A 15,778-nucleotide genomic window follows, 5' to 3' on the forward strand; every position below is an offset into this window, starting at 1 on the left:
AACCATGAGAATACAATAAGTAAGACAGTGGGATACAGTGAAATGGAACACTGCTAAGGGCCCAAGGTCTTATATTTGAATGTTTTTGGTAGGTTGCTGACCAGCAATCAGCCATGTTTGGAGAATGCTGCTTCCAGACAGGAGATGTGAAGTTAACCATGGGAACTGGGACATTTTTGGATATTAATACTGGAAATAACCCTCAACAGAGTGTTGGAGGTAGGTAGTTAGAATATATCCTATTTATTAACAAAATATCCCTTCTTTTTACTTGTTTAACTTTTGTGACACTATTTTCTTATTTTATATTAAGGATATTGTCTAATATTTTTCATTATTCTTCTTAGAGACAGTTAATCCCCATTTCCCTTTTTTCTTAAATTAAAAGCACTAAAAAATGAGAAAAATTTTAGGGAAACGTTCAGAAAGACTAGGGTATTTTGGTCAGCTTTCCAAATATTTACCTATAATACATGTTATATTTGTTGAAAACATCTTTCTAGGCCTCTAAAATTTCTTTTATGTGTTAGAATTTCTTCTTTTTGTGATACTTTTTGGCGGTGGTACTTCTCAACTAGTGATCCATGCATATTTAGGGTTTTAATGACAATTGCTAAGAATTTGCTCTCTCTAATGGAGGAAATTCTGGAATGCACAAACCAAGAAATTTAGATTGTATAACTACACCCAGGAGAGCTTGGGGCTCTTAGTCTGAGCTCTGGTCTCCTAACATGGTTACTAAGAGGTGGATTTAAAAATGTTTTTCTTGCCTTTCATCCCCCCTAAAGTTCTTCCTTTTTCCCTAACTGGGAAAATGAAAGCTGGAAAAATGATCATTATAAAAATTAAGTTAAATGAAAAAAAAAAAACACAGAAGAATGATCATTGTTTCTATTTAGGAACGTTGTTTAGAAACTACAGATAGGGGACTTCCCTGGCAGTCCAGTGGTTAAGATTTTGCCTTCTAATACAACAAATTCAATAAAGAGTTAAAAAAAAATTAGTAACTACAGATAAATGCAATAGCATGGTTAGTTGTCTGACAAACCAATCTCATAATAACCTTTAATTTCTCAATTAAAATATTGTTTCTGTGTTTCTAGAGACACAGATATGCTTGTAGCTACTAAAAGCTAATATTTATTGTTCTTTTTCTATGCCAGGCACTGCCCTAAGTCCTTTTTCAGTTTATTTTCACAGAAGCTCTCCGAGGTAGACCACTTTACAGTCGAGGAAACTGAGACTAAGAAACTAGAAACTTGTAAGACCACAGCTAGAAAATGAGAGAGGGCTGGGATTTGAACTCAGGCAGTCTGACTCCACAGGCATGTTGCTAGTTTTTGAGATAATCAAATTGTTCCACTGTAGACTCCTCTGTAATTAATTCACTATTTATTGTGTGACTTATATTGTTTATTTGTTTTTAAGGCTTTTATCCATTAATTGGGTGGAAGATTGGGCAAGAAGTGGTGTGCTTAGCTGAAGGCAATGCAGCAGACACCGGTACTGCCATACAGTGGGCTCAACAGTTAGGTGAGTCGTCTGTTTCAACAGATTTCATAGGCCAGACATAACTCAGGAAAGCCACAGGATCGCAGATCAGCACGAATGGATGATTCAAATGAAACGAAATAAAATGACGTGCTAGAAGAAAATACAGGATGTTATTTTTATGACATTGGGATGGTAAAAGGCTAGGCATTAAAGCCAGATACCATAAAGAAAAAGAATAATAGATGTAAGTATAGAAAACATTAGAACGTGTAGGGAGAGATGCTGTAGCAAAGTTGAAAGACAAACTGGTAAGGACAATTTGTAGCATTTGTTAGAAAAATTTAAAAAGATAACCAAAAAATTGGACAAAAGGCAGAGGAATAGGTATTTTTTAAATCAAGTGACTGTTAAAATATGCTGTTTAAATTCAATAATCAAAGAAATACACATTTAAAAATTGATGTCTCCTATGATTGTCAGAAATTAATTACTTTTACGATGCTCAGCATTGATGGAAACGTAGAGAGAAAAGTATTCTTGTTTCCCATTGCAATGAATGTTAATTAGTATGGCCTTTCTGGAGGGCAATTAGGCAACATGTATCATTTTATAGAGTACAGACCCTTGACCCTCAGATCTATTCTTTGTTTCCTAAGAAAATAATCATACAGGTGTGCAAAGACATGTGTACATACATGGGTGTTTAACACGGCAATTGGAAATAAGTTCCCGTCTAATAATAAAGCGTTAAGTAAGTAAATGTCAGTACATCCATATAGTAGAATGCTGTACAAATAACACAAATACTGTAGTCACAAATAACCGTGTAGTTGCACATCTTATTGACATGCAACCTTGTCTGTGATACATTAAGGAAGGGATGAAGCAGTCGCAGAACAGCCTGTATGAATATTTTTTGCTTTTTTTTAAAAACAGCTTTTTGAGATATAATTCACATGCCAAATAATTCACTTACTTACGGTGTACAATTCAGTATTTTTTAGTATTTTCACAGGGTTGTGTAGCCATCACCACAATCTAATTTTAGAATATTTTTGTTCTCCATAAAAGAAACCCCCCTACCCATTGGCGGTGACTCCCTGTTCTACCCCCCAGCCCTAAGCTACCATTAATCGACTTTCTGTCTCTATGGATTTGCCTATTCTGGACATTTCATATGGATGGAATCAAACAGTATGTGGTCTTTTGTGACTGGCTTCTTTCACTCAGCATGTAATGTTTTCAAGGTTCACCCATGTTGTAGCATGTATCATTACTTCATTTCTTTTCATTGCTGAATAATTTTCCACCATATGGATGAACCAGCATTTATCCATTCAACAGTTGATGGCCATCTGGGTTGTTTCCACTTTTTGACTGTTGTGAATAATGAAGAGCCTATATATTATATAACCATATTTAATGCATACAGTATGTAGTGTTATATACCAAAGTATTAACAATAGTTATGTCTGATGATTAAATTATGAGGGGCTCTGCTATCTACTTTGCTGATTTGAACTAAACTGATTTGTTTAAAGACAAAGATAATTCTGTTGGCAGAAAACATACACTTCAGGAGGAAAATGCCAATCCATTTCTTCCTTTCTCTCTCTTTCTCTATAAGCCTGCACCTGCATTGTCATCATAAGATTACTTATTAACAACAACAACAAATTGTTTGTTTGGAAGCTTTTTATCACTTAAAAGTCTCTTCTTCCTTAAATGTACTCTTTTAATTTTTTGGACATGTATCTTTAGTCAACTCAGAATTATCAGAAATAGAAAATATAGGTTACCTATTTCCTCTCTTTTAGTTATACCTTTTATTAATTTTACTCTTTCCCCCTGCCAAAAAAAAAAGTGCAAAGAAAAAGCAGAATAATTTCACATTCCTCATTAAAAAAAAATCTTTCCCAAGTTCCTTTGACATCATGTACACATTATCAGGGGGAATCATTTCCACTGCTTTGCTGGGTTGGGGCTCATTCACTGTGATTCTCAAATGATGAAAACTCTTTTCTGGGGGATGGAGCTAAATGGCCCTGACCTAGAAAAGTGGTGTGATTTCCAGTGGACACATAAGCCCCTCCTAAAGACCAGTCCCATCTCTGGCAGGAAGCAGGACCATTTGTCTGACTGGAGAGAGAGAGAGAGAATTCAGAGTTGAATTATTTACTTAAAAATTTCAATCATTGGACTTCCCTGTTGGCGCAGTGGTTGAGAGTCCACCTGCCGATGCAGGGGACGCTGGTTCGTGCCCCAGTCCGGGAAGATCCCACATGCCGCGGAGCGGCTAGACCTGTGAGCCATGGCCACTGAGCCTGCGCGTCTGGAGCCTGTGCTCCGCAATGGGAGAGGCCACAGCGTGAGAGCCCCAAAATTCAATCATTGGCAGAGCTAAACATTATTGGTATACATCTGTCTGAAATGTAAAAAAAAGTTGACCTTTATTTGAATATATCTCTTTCTGTTCTGAGAATTCACTTTAATGAGTATATCGAGAAAATAACTGAATTATGTTCAGGAGAAACACAGTGCATAAGAGCCTGAGTGACCCTGTCATTTCCTTGAAGATGTGTATTCTGAGCATTTATGTCTGTGTGACATGCTGCGTTTGTTCCACTCTGAATGGTGGCTTCCTCCTACCCCTTTACTGGGTTGAATGCCTCAGTCGAGCTCAGGCACGAAAGCTCTTTTAAACCACTTTCATCTTGACTTTCAGATTTATTTTTTTAATCTTTTTCACACAGGCCAATTCTCTCACTTTTTTCCCCCTTGAGTTCCTATGGGATCATCTCTTTTTCCTTTTCATCTGGTCCATCTCGGCTCCCCTTCACTCTTTGTTCCCTATTTTGCTATCTCAATCTTAGAAATATTTCTATGTCTTCCAGCTTTTATTCAGTTAACAAGTAATTAAGTGCTAAGTACGAACCTGGACCTGTACATGCTAGGAGACACCAGTGGATAAGACAGTCACTCCCTGCCCTCACAGAGGTTATAGTCTAGCAGGAAAGATGTATATTAAATGAATAATGGAAAAAAACAAAAGAAATTAGTGTTAAGTACTAGGAAAGAGAAATAGAGGTAGAATCAGTGATCTCTTTCTAAAGGGAGTGCTTTGTTTGGTCTGGGGAATCAGAGGGCTTCTTTAAAGAAGTCATGCTTCAGGCTTCCCTGGTGGTGCAGTGGTTAAGAATCCGCCTGCCAATGCAGGGGACACGGGTTCGAGCCCTGGCCCGGGAAGATCCCACATGCCGCGGAGCAACTAAGCCCATGCTCCACAACTACTGAGCCTGCACTCTAGAGCTCGTGTGCCACAACTACTGAGCCCACATGCCACAGCTACTGAAGCCCGCGTGCCTAGAGCCCGTGCTCCATAACAAGAGAAGCCCCTGCAATGAGAAGCCCGCGCACGGCAACGAAGAGTAGCCCCCGCTCGCCGCAACCAGAGAAAGCCCGTGCACAGCAACAAAGACCCAATGCAGCCAAAAACAATAAATAAATTAAATAAATAAATAATTTATTTTAAAAAAGTCATCTGCAACTAAAAAAAAAAAAAATAGAAAAAGAAGTCGTGTTTCAGCTAGGACTGAAGGAAGAACAAGAGTGGTTGGACAGATGGGAAAAACACTTGGTCAAGGAGCAGCCCAAGCAGAGAGGACCAGTGAAGAAGGCCCTGAGCAGGGAGAAGCATGGCCTATTTAAGGAACTGAAAGAACGCCCTATTTCTTTTCTACAACTGAGACAGTTCCCATCTCTGTTGTCCTCCAGTAACTCGGGTCAGGGGACATCTTTTCCCTAGCAATTCCACTTTTAATTGCTACATGTCACATCTGCCTGCTCCAGGCAAGCCCCATCAGACTCCCAGCATACATTGTAAATTACCCAGGACTCTTGTTTACTAGAAATAAAGGAAACTGATTTCTTCTCTCTGGGCCTCTTCTGAAGAGAGATAACAGCCTCTCTCATTAGAGGAGATGAGATAAACACTCTCTCATCTAGGAACTAATTAGGTGGTGGTGAATGGTTACATGCTATTGCTAGTGAGTAGGGTTTTTGTTCATGGTCTTGCATCCCTCTTGCTTCCTGCTGGGATGACACACAGTAAGATAAATATGGCTGCAGCTGGAGTGGAACCCAGTCATGAATGAAACCTTGAGTTGTCAAGGAGACTGTGCAGACCCAGGGTCTGTAGAGGGCACCAACTGAGTGTTATTGGTGAAAATACCAGAGGCTGGTGAGGACCCTGTAGATGTTCTCTATGGATCGAGCCTGCTGAGCCAAGAGAAAATCCCCTCAGATGTGGAGAAGAAAAAGCTGGGCCTCCCCACTCCTGGGAGAGCCTGATAACAGTGGACGTCAGTACTGATTGGTCTGAATTGCTCCTCTTCCAGGATAAGTGGAGAGGCCCAATCTTTCTCAAACTCTGAGAAACCCGAGAGCCAAGGGTATTCATTCCCTTACCTCTCACTGCCTGCCAACCCCATAAGCCTGACCTGAAGGAGCACAAAGCATTCAAGAACATCCAGTACCTTGAAGGAGGGTGACCAAATTCGATAAAGCACAACAGGTGGCTCCCACAGAGGCCGATGTCATGGAGGAAACAGAAGATTAAAATAACAACAACAGTGGGCTTCCCTGGTGGCGCAGTGGTTAAAAATCCGCCTGCCAATGCAGGGGACACGGGTTCGATCCCTGGTCCAGGAAGATCCCACATGCCACTGAGCAGCTAAGCCCGTGCACCACAACTACTGAGGCTGCGTTCCACAACAAGAGAAGCCACTGCAATGAGAAGCCCACGCACTGCAATGAAGAGTAGCCCCCGCTCGCCGCAACTAGAGAAAGCCCGGGCACAGCAACGAAGACCCAACGCAGCCAAAAATAAATAAATACATAAACTTATTAAAAATATATAACAACAGGGCTTCCCTGGTGGCGCAGTGGTTGAGAGTCCGCCTGCTGATGCAGGGGACACAGGTTTGTGCTCCGGTCCGGGAAGATCCCACATGCTGCGGAGTGTCTAGGACCGTGAGCCATGGCCACTGAGCCTGTGCGTCCAGAGCCTGTGCTCCGCAATAGGAGAGGCCACAACAGTGAGAGGCCTGTGTACTGCAAAAAAAAAAAAAAAAAAAAAAAAAATATATATATATATATATATATATATATAACAACAACAAAAATAAAACATGTAAATGGATAAAAGAAAATATTGCGAAGAAATGTTGGGAACAAATAAAGAATTTCAAAGGGCAAAAACCGTGATATATAATATGTAAAGAAATTAATAAAATGTAAAGTGGACAGTACTGAAAACCCAAGTAGGGATCAGGAAGAATTTAACAACAAAAAGGGAAAAAATAGAAAATAAAGCTGAAAGGTAAGATATATAGAGGAAAGATCAGAGGAAAGAAATATGTGACTAATTGTCTCTTTTCTAGAATATGAAAATGGAATTATGAAAATGTAAAAATTGAAGAGAGAATTGAAAATAAATGTCCCTGAACTGAAGAAAGACCTAAGTTTTCAGAGTGAAATGGCTTTACCAAGTTTAAAAAAGTCACACACTAAGACAGTCATATGTAGATGAATTGTCTGAATCCCAAGAATAAAGAAAAGAGTTGAGACAGGAAGAATAGTTGATTTATAAAGAGAAGAGAATCAGACCGGCCTGGAAGTTAGTTGTAAAATTTTGAAAGTGGAACAACATCTACCCATTACAGAGAAAAAAGAACAGGGAGCCAATATTCCAGGGTCCGGCTAAGACGTCATTCAGATTAAGTGCAAAAGGCACATTTCTTGGCCATGCAGTATATACTTTCTGAAGAAATTACCCAAAATGAGCTAGAACAAAGATCTCAATATGGAGAAAGCAAAGGATACAAATAAAGTGTTTTCCAAATAAAAATATATTTTTTTCCTGGTAGTAGGCCAGACTTCTCTTTGTTCTATTTTATTTGAGCTGCTCTTATACCAAACTGATTTAAGTTTTCTTACTGTAATGTAAACACTTTATTTCCATACATTAAGAACATAGTTTTGGATATCCTTTTAAGAGATTGAAGTGATCTTAACACTAAAAAGAGCCCCTAATTAAGCTGGGCTTAAAGATTTTATGTGTGTGCATGCTTGCTCTACAAAAGAAAGTAATGTTCCTGTCCAATGTTTCAAAATGGTATTTTTTTTTTCCTTCCAATAAATGCTTTTAATTCTGTGATGTGTAATTTATGGGGCAAATTGCTGGTCAAGAATAGACAACAGAGTGTACATCTTTTCTGTTCTTCATTCTTCTTCCTGTTCATCTATGTTTTTATTTCAAGTCTGTGTAAATCCCTTTTCTCACACACACACACACACACACACACACACACACACGCACAGAACCAAATCCTTTTCTCAGTGCCGTACTTAGACAAGCAAGAGTGGAACCTCTCAGGGCTTCCCTGGAGGCACAGTGGTTGAGATTCCGCCTGCCGATGCAGGGGAGACGGGTTCGTGCCCCGGTCCGGGAAGATCCTACATGCCGCGGAGCCTGCGCGTCCGGAGCCTGTGCTCTGCAACGGGAGAGGCCACAACAGTGAGAGGCCCGCGTACCGCAAAAACAAAAACAAAAAAACAAGAGTGGGACATCTCAGCCTGTTATGTAATACAGTTAGAAATGAATAGTAAAAACAGTATTTAAATGGTACTTAGCCACATGGAAATTTGAAATGTCTTTTCTTAAGTAGCATAGGGCCAAGGAAAACATTTGAAACACAATTTAATAGTGTCCAGAAAATAAAGAAAATGACTATAATTCTGTAAAAATTAGTACTTAGATGAAAGTGATGAATGCTTATTAATATGCAAATAAAGAGAAGCATTTTAAATTTCCAACCCAAAAACGGTAAAAGTATGCAAATCATAAAAGGTAGATTGATACACTAAATCTCTTTTAAACATATCTAAGTTACCCTATATACGTTTCAGTGAGTTTATATACGTATATGTGGGGGGGTGGAGAAAGAGAGAAGAGAAAATGAGAACTGTTTTAACTTTTTGTTTTGAAATAATTTCAAACTTGTAAAAATAGTACAAAAATTCTTGTATACCCTTTATCCCAGATTATCCCTATGTTTCAACATTTTGCCATAATTGCTTTACCTATCTATCTATTACCCACCCATCCATCTATCCATCCAATATGCTATAAGATAGATAAATATCTATATAATTTTCTGAGCTCTTTGATAATAGCTTGCATGCATCTTACTTCTTTTCCTGTAGTATTTCACTATGTATTTCCTAAGAACAAGAATATTCTCTCACATAGCTAACGTATGGTTATTAACTTCAGAAAATTTAACGGTGGGTACAATACTTTTGTCAGATGTCCCAATCCTGTCCTTCATGGCAATTTTTTTCCAATACAGGGTCCAGTTCAGGATTGCTTATTGTATAATTTCCTTTAATCTAGAACAGTTTCATCAACTATTCTGTTTCTATTGACATTTTTGAAGAATATAAGTCAGTTATTTTATAGAATGTCCCTCAATTTGGGTGTTTCATGTCTAGATCCAGGTTATATAGTTTGGACTGAAATTATGCATAAGTGATAATGTGTCTTTCTCAGAATACATACCTGGACATGCAAAGTGCCTCTTACTCCTCTTTTGGTTCTGTCAGTTTTGTTCAAGTGCATAAGATATTTTCTGATTTCTCCATTGTATAATTACCATTTTTTTGTAATAAATAATATGTGGCGAGATACTTTGAGATTAGCTAGATACCCCTTTTCTCACCAAACTTCCCCCATCCCCTAAATTTAGCTTTCATTGATGATTCCTACCTGGATCAGTCTTCACTATGATAGTTGCAAAATGGTGCTTTCTAACTCCATTTTTCCCTCTGTTTATTAGTTAGCATTCTGTTATATAAGGAAGAGCTTTCCCTTCTCCTCTGTTAATTTATTATTAGTATAAACTCATGGTTTCTTATCTTATTCAGCAGGTTATAATTTTTACAGTTCTTATTTGTTTATTTTTTTTCATGCTCAAATAGCCCCAGATTTGGCCAGTGAAAACTTCCTCAGTCTAGCTTCTATGTCTTTGAAGTGTCTATCTGTATTATTTTTGAGCACTTCCTTAATTTCTGGCACGAGGTGGTTTTAAGCTCATCTTGTGTTTTTTGTATCCCTGCCCTGGAATTAGCCACTTTTCCAATGAGCCCTGCCTCCTTTTAGTGGGAAATGGTATTTAAAAGCAATGAGGGTCTTCCCTGGTGCGCAGTGGTTGAGAATCTGCCTGCTGATGCAGAGGACATGGGTTTAAGCCCTGGTCCGGGAAGATCCCACATGCCGCGGAGCAACTAAGCCCATGGGCCGCAACTATTGAGCCTGCGCTCTAGAGCCTGCGAGCCACAACTACTGAGCCCACGTGCCACAACTACTGAAGCCCGCACGCCTAGAGCCCAAACTCTGCAACAAGAGAAGCCACTGCAATAAGAAGCCCGCGAACCGCAATGAAGAGTAGCCCCCGCTTGCTGCAACTAGAGAAAGCCCGTGCTCAGCAACTAAGACCCAACAACGAAGACCCAATGCAGCCAAAAATAAATACATAAATAAATACATTTATTAAAAAAATAAAAACAATGACTGGGGGAATTCCCTGGTGGTCCAGAGGTTAGGACTCCATACTTTTACTGCTGAGGGCTCGGGTTCAGTCCCTGGTTGAGGAGCTAAGATCCCACAAGCTATGCAGTGCAGCCAATAAGTAAATGTACAATTTGATAAATTTAAAAAAATTAAAAAACATATAAGAACAATGACTGGAATGCCTTTGTAGCAGAGCTGGAAATGTGTGTGTGTGTGTGTGTGAGAGAGAGAGCAGGGTCCCTGTTCTATATTTTTGTCTCCCACTTGTTTTTTCTCGACGTGGAAAAAACCACGTCGAGAACCTGGCTCCCAACAACATTAATATTATGTACTTATTTGCTCAATCTTAAAATATACACCAAAGAGTTTGAGTTACTAGACTCATACCACTCCAACAAACAATGTTCAAAGGTTTTTTTTTCTTTATATTAAGGGTATATGGTCCAAGCATGCTATTCAAATTACCTGGATTAATTCTTTTTCTTCTCCCTTCGGTGAGTTTATTAATTTGAAAAGAACTGGGTTCATTTGTTTCTGTTACCATTCATTTTTAGTTTTTTTCCCTCTGCATCCTTTTTAAAAACATTTTTTTAATGTGGAATTTTAACATGATTTCCAAGTCAAATTCATAAAAGAAGGAGCAGTTGACTCCCTCTCCTCTCCCTTCACCCTGTCTTCCTACCTCTTGTAGATAATCACTACATTTGTTTTTGGTTTATCCTTCCTATTTGTTTTTGCAAAAACATGAAGATACAATGTTTTTTCTCTCTCATTCAGGTAGAATGAAAAAACATTCAAAAAACAAAAAAAACAGGATCATTTCCCCACTCTCTGTCCTGTGGAGACCCCTGACTCTCACTCCTCAGACCAAAAAGAGGGGCTTCTTCAGAAGCTCTTCATATTTGTACCTGGTGTACAGACCCAAGTTTCAGGTTTCAGGCTGTCCCTGATTCTAGGACAGGAGATATCAGAGAAAATAAAAAACAGGAAACTCACTGCTGGTTTGGTGGTACTCAGAGTTCCTTGGTTGGACTGCTAGCTTATTCTTTTGAGTCTTCAGATAGCTTTTCTGTGTATTGCATCCAGGATTCTTAGTTGCATTCACTGGGAGAGACAGAGTGAAGTCTGCCTACTCCACAGGACTTTCCATTAATCAGCTCATTGGTGAGCATTTTAGGAAGAAGATTGTTTAGAGAAATTCTTCAAGCAAGGACAGAACAACCAGTAAAGAATGTGGACAAACTAGATTTTCTTCCCCCTGTTTCTTTGTCTGTTACCAAAAACTTTCCTCAAACCAGCCATCTAGTATGTTTTCCACATCTTGGTTGAAAAATTTAGACATTTGGACATGATTTCTTCAAAGTATAGATTTTAAGAGCAGTGTTTTCTTCTTAATATATTAGTTTTTGAAGTGCTGTCAATTTTGATGTGTTATTGGACATTTTGAACAAATGAATGTAACTTATGGATCTGATAACTGTCATTTTGAGTAAAATTTGTAATAATTATTGAGCGATCCTCATTAACCATAGTTTTATCATAGGTGTTCCTTAAACGTCTTGTCTTTAATCAATTCTTCATTATAAGAATAACAAAACATACAAGAAAATAAAACCAACTTAAGTATTACTGTATAAGGCCAGCAATATTTATTATGACCAATTCCTGATCTTTTGCATCTGATCTATGCTGTCAGTCTCACATGCTTATTCAGGAGTCACATTACAAACAAGTGTATCCAAATGGCCAATGAAAAGGATTTCAACTTCATTAGTCAACAGAGAAATACAAAATCAAGCTATCGTGCAATACCACCAAACAGTAAAAATGAAAACCATAGACAGTATCAATTGTTAACAAGAATATGGGATAACTGGAACTCTCACATGCCTGGCAAGAGCCTTAAATTGGCAAAACCACTTTGGAAAATGATTCAGCAGTATCTGCTAAAGCTAGTCCTAAATGTGAAGATCCTAGGACCAGCAACTCCATCCCTTGGTATATAACAAACAGAAACATATACATATGCTTACCAAAAAGAAGGTACATGAGTGTTCAAAGTGGCCTATTTATATTAGCCCCAAACTGGAAACTACCCATATGCGTATCAGCTGTAGAATAATTGAATGAACTGTATATGGTGAGAATGGAATACTATACAGGCATGAGAATGAATGAAGTACAACTACTTGTAACAAAAGGAATCTCACAAACATGATGTTGAGCAAAAGAAGTTGGCATCTTGACCTAGGTGTTGGTTTCCTGGGTGTATTCACACTGTGAAAATTCATCCAGCTGTACATTTAGCATTTGTGCATCTTCCTATATGTATACTTCAATAAAAAAGTATACTAAATAAATTAGATCTTGATTTTTTGTTTGTTTTATAAAAATTGACTTTTAGTGTATCTCTGTGTTACTGGCCCTTTACTGAACTCCTTAGATGGAATAGTTTTTCAGTTGACTCTCTTGTTTGTTATAGATAGATGATCTTTTCATCAGAAAACTAGAATGGGTGTAATCTTTAGGAGAATAAAGTTTTTAATGCCAAAAAATACATAGAATTGATTCTTAAACAGCCCAATTATCTTTAAAGGAAAAAAGTAAGGCCTGTTACATCCAGAGCCCATCTAAGAGGGTCTTCTGTCTCCCTTGTCCTTTCCATGGGCCATAAACCTTTGCAGTGGGAGAACCCAGATAGCACTAGGGCAGATTGCCTTTGTGTTGACCCTTTTAAGTGAGCGACCTCTCACATTATATTCGTAATAAATGCTGATGCAGGTGAATACTAGTCATATAACATAATTCTGTTTGTCCCTCCCCAACCCCTTCGTTTTGTTTTAGGGTTTTGTTGTTGTTGTTTGTTTGTTTTTGTTTTTGCAGATCTGTTCACAGATGCTGCTGAAACTGAAAAAATGGCCAAAAGTTTGGAAGATTCTGAAGGAGTTTATTTTGTTCCATCTTTTAGTGGATTGCAGGTATTTTTTTTTAAGTTAATGGCAATTACAAACATTTCCCTCTTCATACTCACACCTAATATTATGTATCTGAAAATGTGGGCACTGAACAGAACTGAAGTGAAAGGTACTTTCTAGGGCTGAGAAGTTGTGTTTTGACCTAGCATGAATTCCACGAGAGGGCAGGGCAAATTCTGCTGGCTTCTGCTCAGAACTCCATCTCTGTGAAAACTAAAAGTTGGCAGGTTTATTATAGAACTTTTACATAAGACCCATGGTTACTTTATCATGACCAAAAATAGCCATTTACCAGTGAGGGAAAATAGATCAGCATTCTTTAGTTAGAAGAGGTGTACCATTGAGAATTAGAAAAATAATGTTAAGGTATATATTATACCTTATTTTTTTCAGTTGTTTATAAGTTTCATTAATTTTTTTTTCTTTTTTTTTTGGCTGCATCAGGTCCTCGTTGCTACGTGCAGGCTTTCTCTAGTTGCAGCGAGCTGGGACTACGCTTTGTTGTGGTGCATGGGCTTCACATTGCCATGGCTTCTCTTGTTGCGGAGCATGGGCTCTAGGCGCGCAGGCTTCAGTAGTTGCAGCACGCAGGCTCAGTAGTTGCAGCACGTGGGCTCAGTAGTTGTGGTGTGTGGGCTCTAGGGTGTGCGGGCTTCAGTAGTTGTGGCGCATGGGCTCAGTAGTTGTGGCGCACGGGCTTAGTTGCTCTGCAGCATGTGGGATCTTCCCAGACCAGGGATCAAACTCGTGTCCCCTGCATTGGCAGGCGGATTCTTAACCACTGTGCCACCAGGCAAGTCCCTAACATTTTAAAAAAACATCACAATTTCTTTTGGTTAACCGTTATGATGTGGGATGTTGGTTACCTTGCCTAACTAAAAAGTGAACTCAGTAAAATACTTGATTTTGTAATATTTAACTTTGTATTTAATTGAAAGATCTGTTGATACTACCTTTAATTTTAGCAGAGTGTTACAAAGACTTTTACAAACTGTTTTCAAGTATATTATTATAAACAAAATTCCTTTTTGGGGGGATAATTAGTCCTTTAATACTCCTCTAAATATTTTTTTCTTTCAAAAAATAAAAATTTCCCTTTCTTCTAGTCCGTCTATACTCAAGCAATCAGTTACAAAAAATCCAAAATTTAAAAGTTTGGATAATACAATGTAGAACCTGGTGAAAGGAGTTAGATCAGGATGGTTTTAAATCCCTAAAAATACCATATTTTCAAACTAGATTTTTAAATGAGCATTATTTTAATATCTGTAATAATTTCCTTCTATATACTTTATCACAAAGGACTAAAAGTGTATTAACTACATAAAGAGGTTGCATTGCATCCTCTTCAGAGTGATGTGAGGCACCCAAATAGCATCCATGATAGGACAGGTAATGAAGAATATTTGTCTGATTGAGGTTTAAGGAGGAAGGTTGGATGAATAGTTGTCATCAGCAAAGGGAGGGTTTAATTAGGTTACTGTGGATTCTTCCCTTTTTGAAAAATGTGCTGGGGGACCTAGTTGTGACTCTGTCTTGGCAACTCTAACTTCTCCACCAGTTCATATGCCTGTAAAAATAATGTAAACTATGTGATTAAAGAAACCAAAGTATTGCTAAAGTCCAAAAGATTAGACAACACCATCACAGATGTGATTTTAATTTCATGTTGCTAACAAAATGTCCCTGTCCTGCCATGATTGCAACCTGGCAGTATGTTGAAGTGGGTGGGGTGGGGAAGGACCGCAGGCTCATTATTTCCTGATGTAAAATGAAACTCTTAATTGGAAACCAAAAGTTAATTCAAACAACAATAGTGTGTTGATACTAAGGTGTTCAGAAAATAGTGGGGAGATCACCTGTAAGTTGCCAACGTCAACAACTAGAGAAAATGCGGGCTAGGAGAATGGAAGGAAGGAAGGGCCAAGTATCTATGATACTGCCTTTAATTTTAGAATATTGTTAAAGTTGCCAGTAATGGTGGGCAGGATATTGAAGGCTCCTAATAGCCTCAGGGGTATCATCTGAGAAAGGGGCATTGGAGGAACTTCGAGGACAGGGGGAACTTGTGGGGCAGCCACTTTAGGGAATGGGCTGGAGCATAGGGCTGTACACAGAGTGGCATCAATTGGTGCAGCCATTGTGGCTTTGTCTAGGTTTGGGGAGGGGCATGCTAGAGCAGAGCATCCCTCACAGGTATCGGAGGCAAGAATCAGTGGCCATCTACCTGATGTTAAAGTTACTGTGATGTTGGCCATACACAGTAGGATGGCAGGACCGTGAACCAAGTCCTAGTCTTCAGCGGATGAGGAGTCATGCTCCAGTGAAGGTTCTTGGGTTTGCAAGGAACAGGCTTGCTTGAGCACCTCCCTCTCTTCCCCTGCCCGCCCAAGAGGAGCTGGCTGTTCACACACTCCTGAGCACCAGGATTGGAAAGGAGTTGACAACTGACGTAGCAGTTCTCAGTGTTCTTCTCTGTGGTTTCTGCCTCTCTGTGGCTCTGCTTTTCCCTTCTCCTTACCAGCTTTGCTCTGTACCCTTTCTTCCTCATAGCTTCTGTTTAACTGTCATTCTTTTCCTTATACTTTCTGCCTTTTCACAGTTTGGATATAAACACAACAACCTTTTTCCATCTTGCGCATCCTTTTCGCGTCTGTTCCCTCTGAAGCGCTTCTTC

The 15,778-nt window shown here is 38.9% G+C and overlaps 1 protein-coding gene across 2 annotated transcripts in view; it reads left to right on the forward strand.

Moving 5' to 3' along the window:
• The window catches only part of GK5 (glycerol kinase 5), a 76,066-nt gene that overhangs the window by 46,963 nt on the left and 13,325 nt on the right, over positions 1-15,778 (forward strand). The window contains exons 10-12 of one of the 2 annotated variants that reach the window (XM_029214347.1): positions 93-219; positions 1,429-1,533; positions 13,010-13,104. In XM_029214347.1, the coding sequence (XP_029070180.1) occupies positions 93-219; positions 1,429-1,533; positions 13,010-13,104 (327 nt within the window). Of the gene's footprint in view, positions 1-92; positions 220-1,428; positions 1,534-12,970; positions 13,105-15,778 lie in introns of both variants that reach the window. The other variant, XM_029214346.1, reaches the window with a different exon arrangement.

Source organism: Monodon monoceros, unplaced genomic scaffold (genome assembly GCF_005190385.1).
Source record: "Monodon monoceros isolate NGI ecotype Baffin Bay Population unplaced genomic scaffold, NGI_Narwhal_1 Super_Scaffold_11, whole genome shotgun sequence".
In the NCBI taxonomy this organism is placed as follows: Eukaryota; Metazoa; Chordata; class Mammalia; order Artiodactyla; family Monodontidae; genus Monodon; species Monodon monoceros.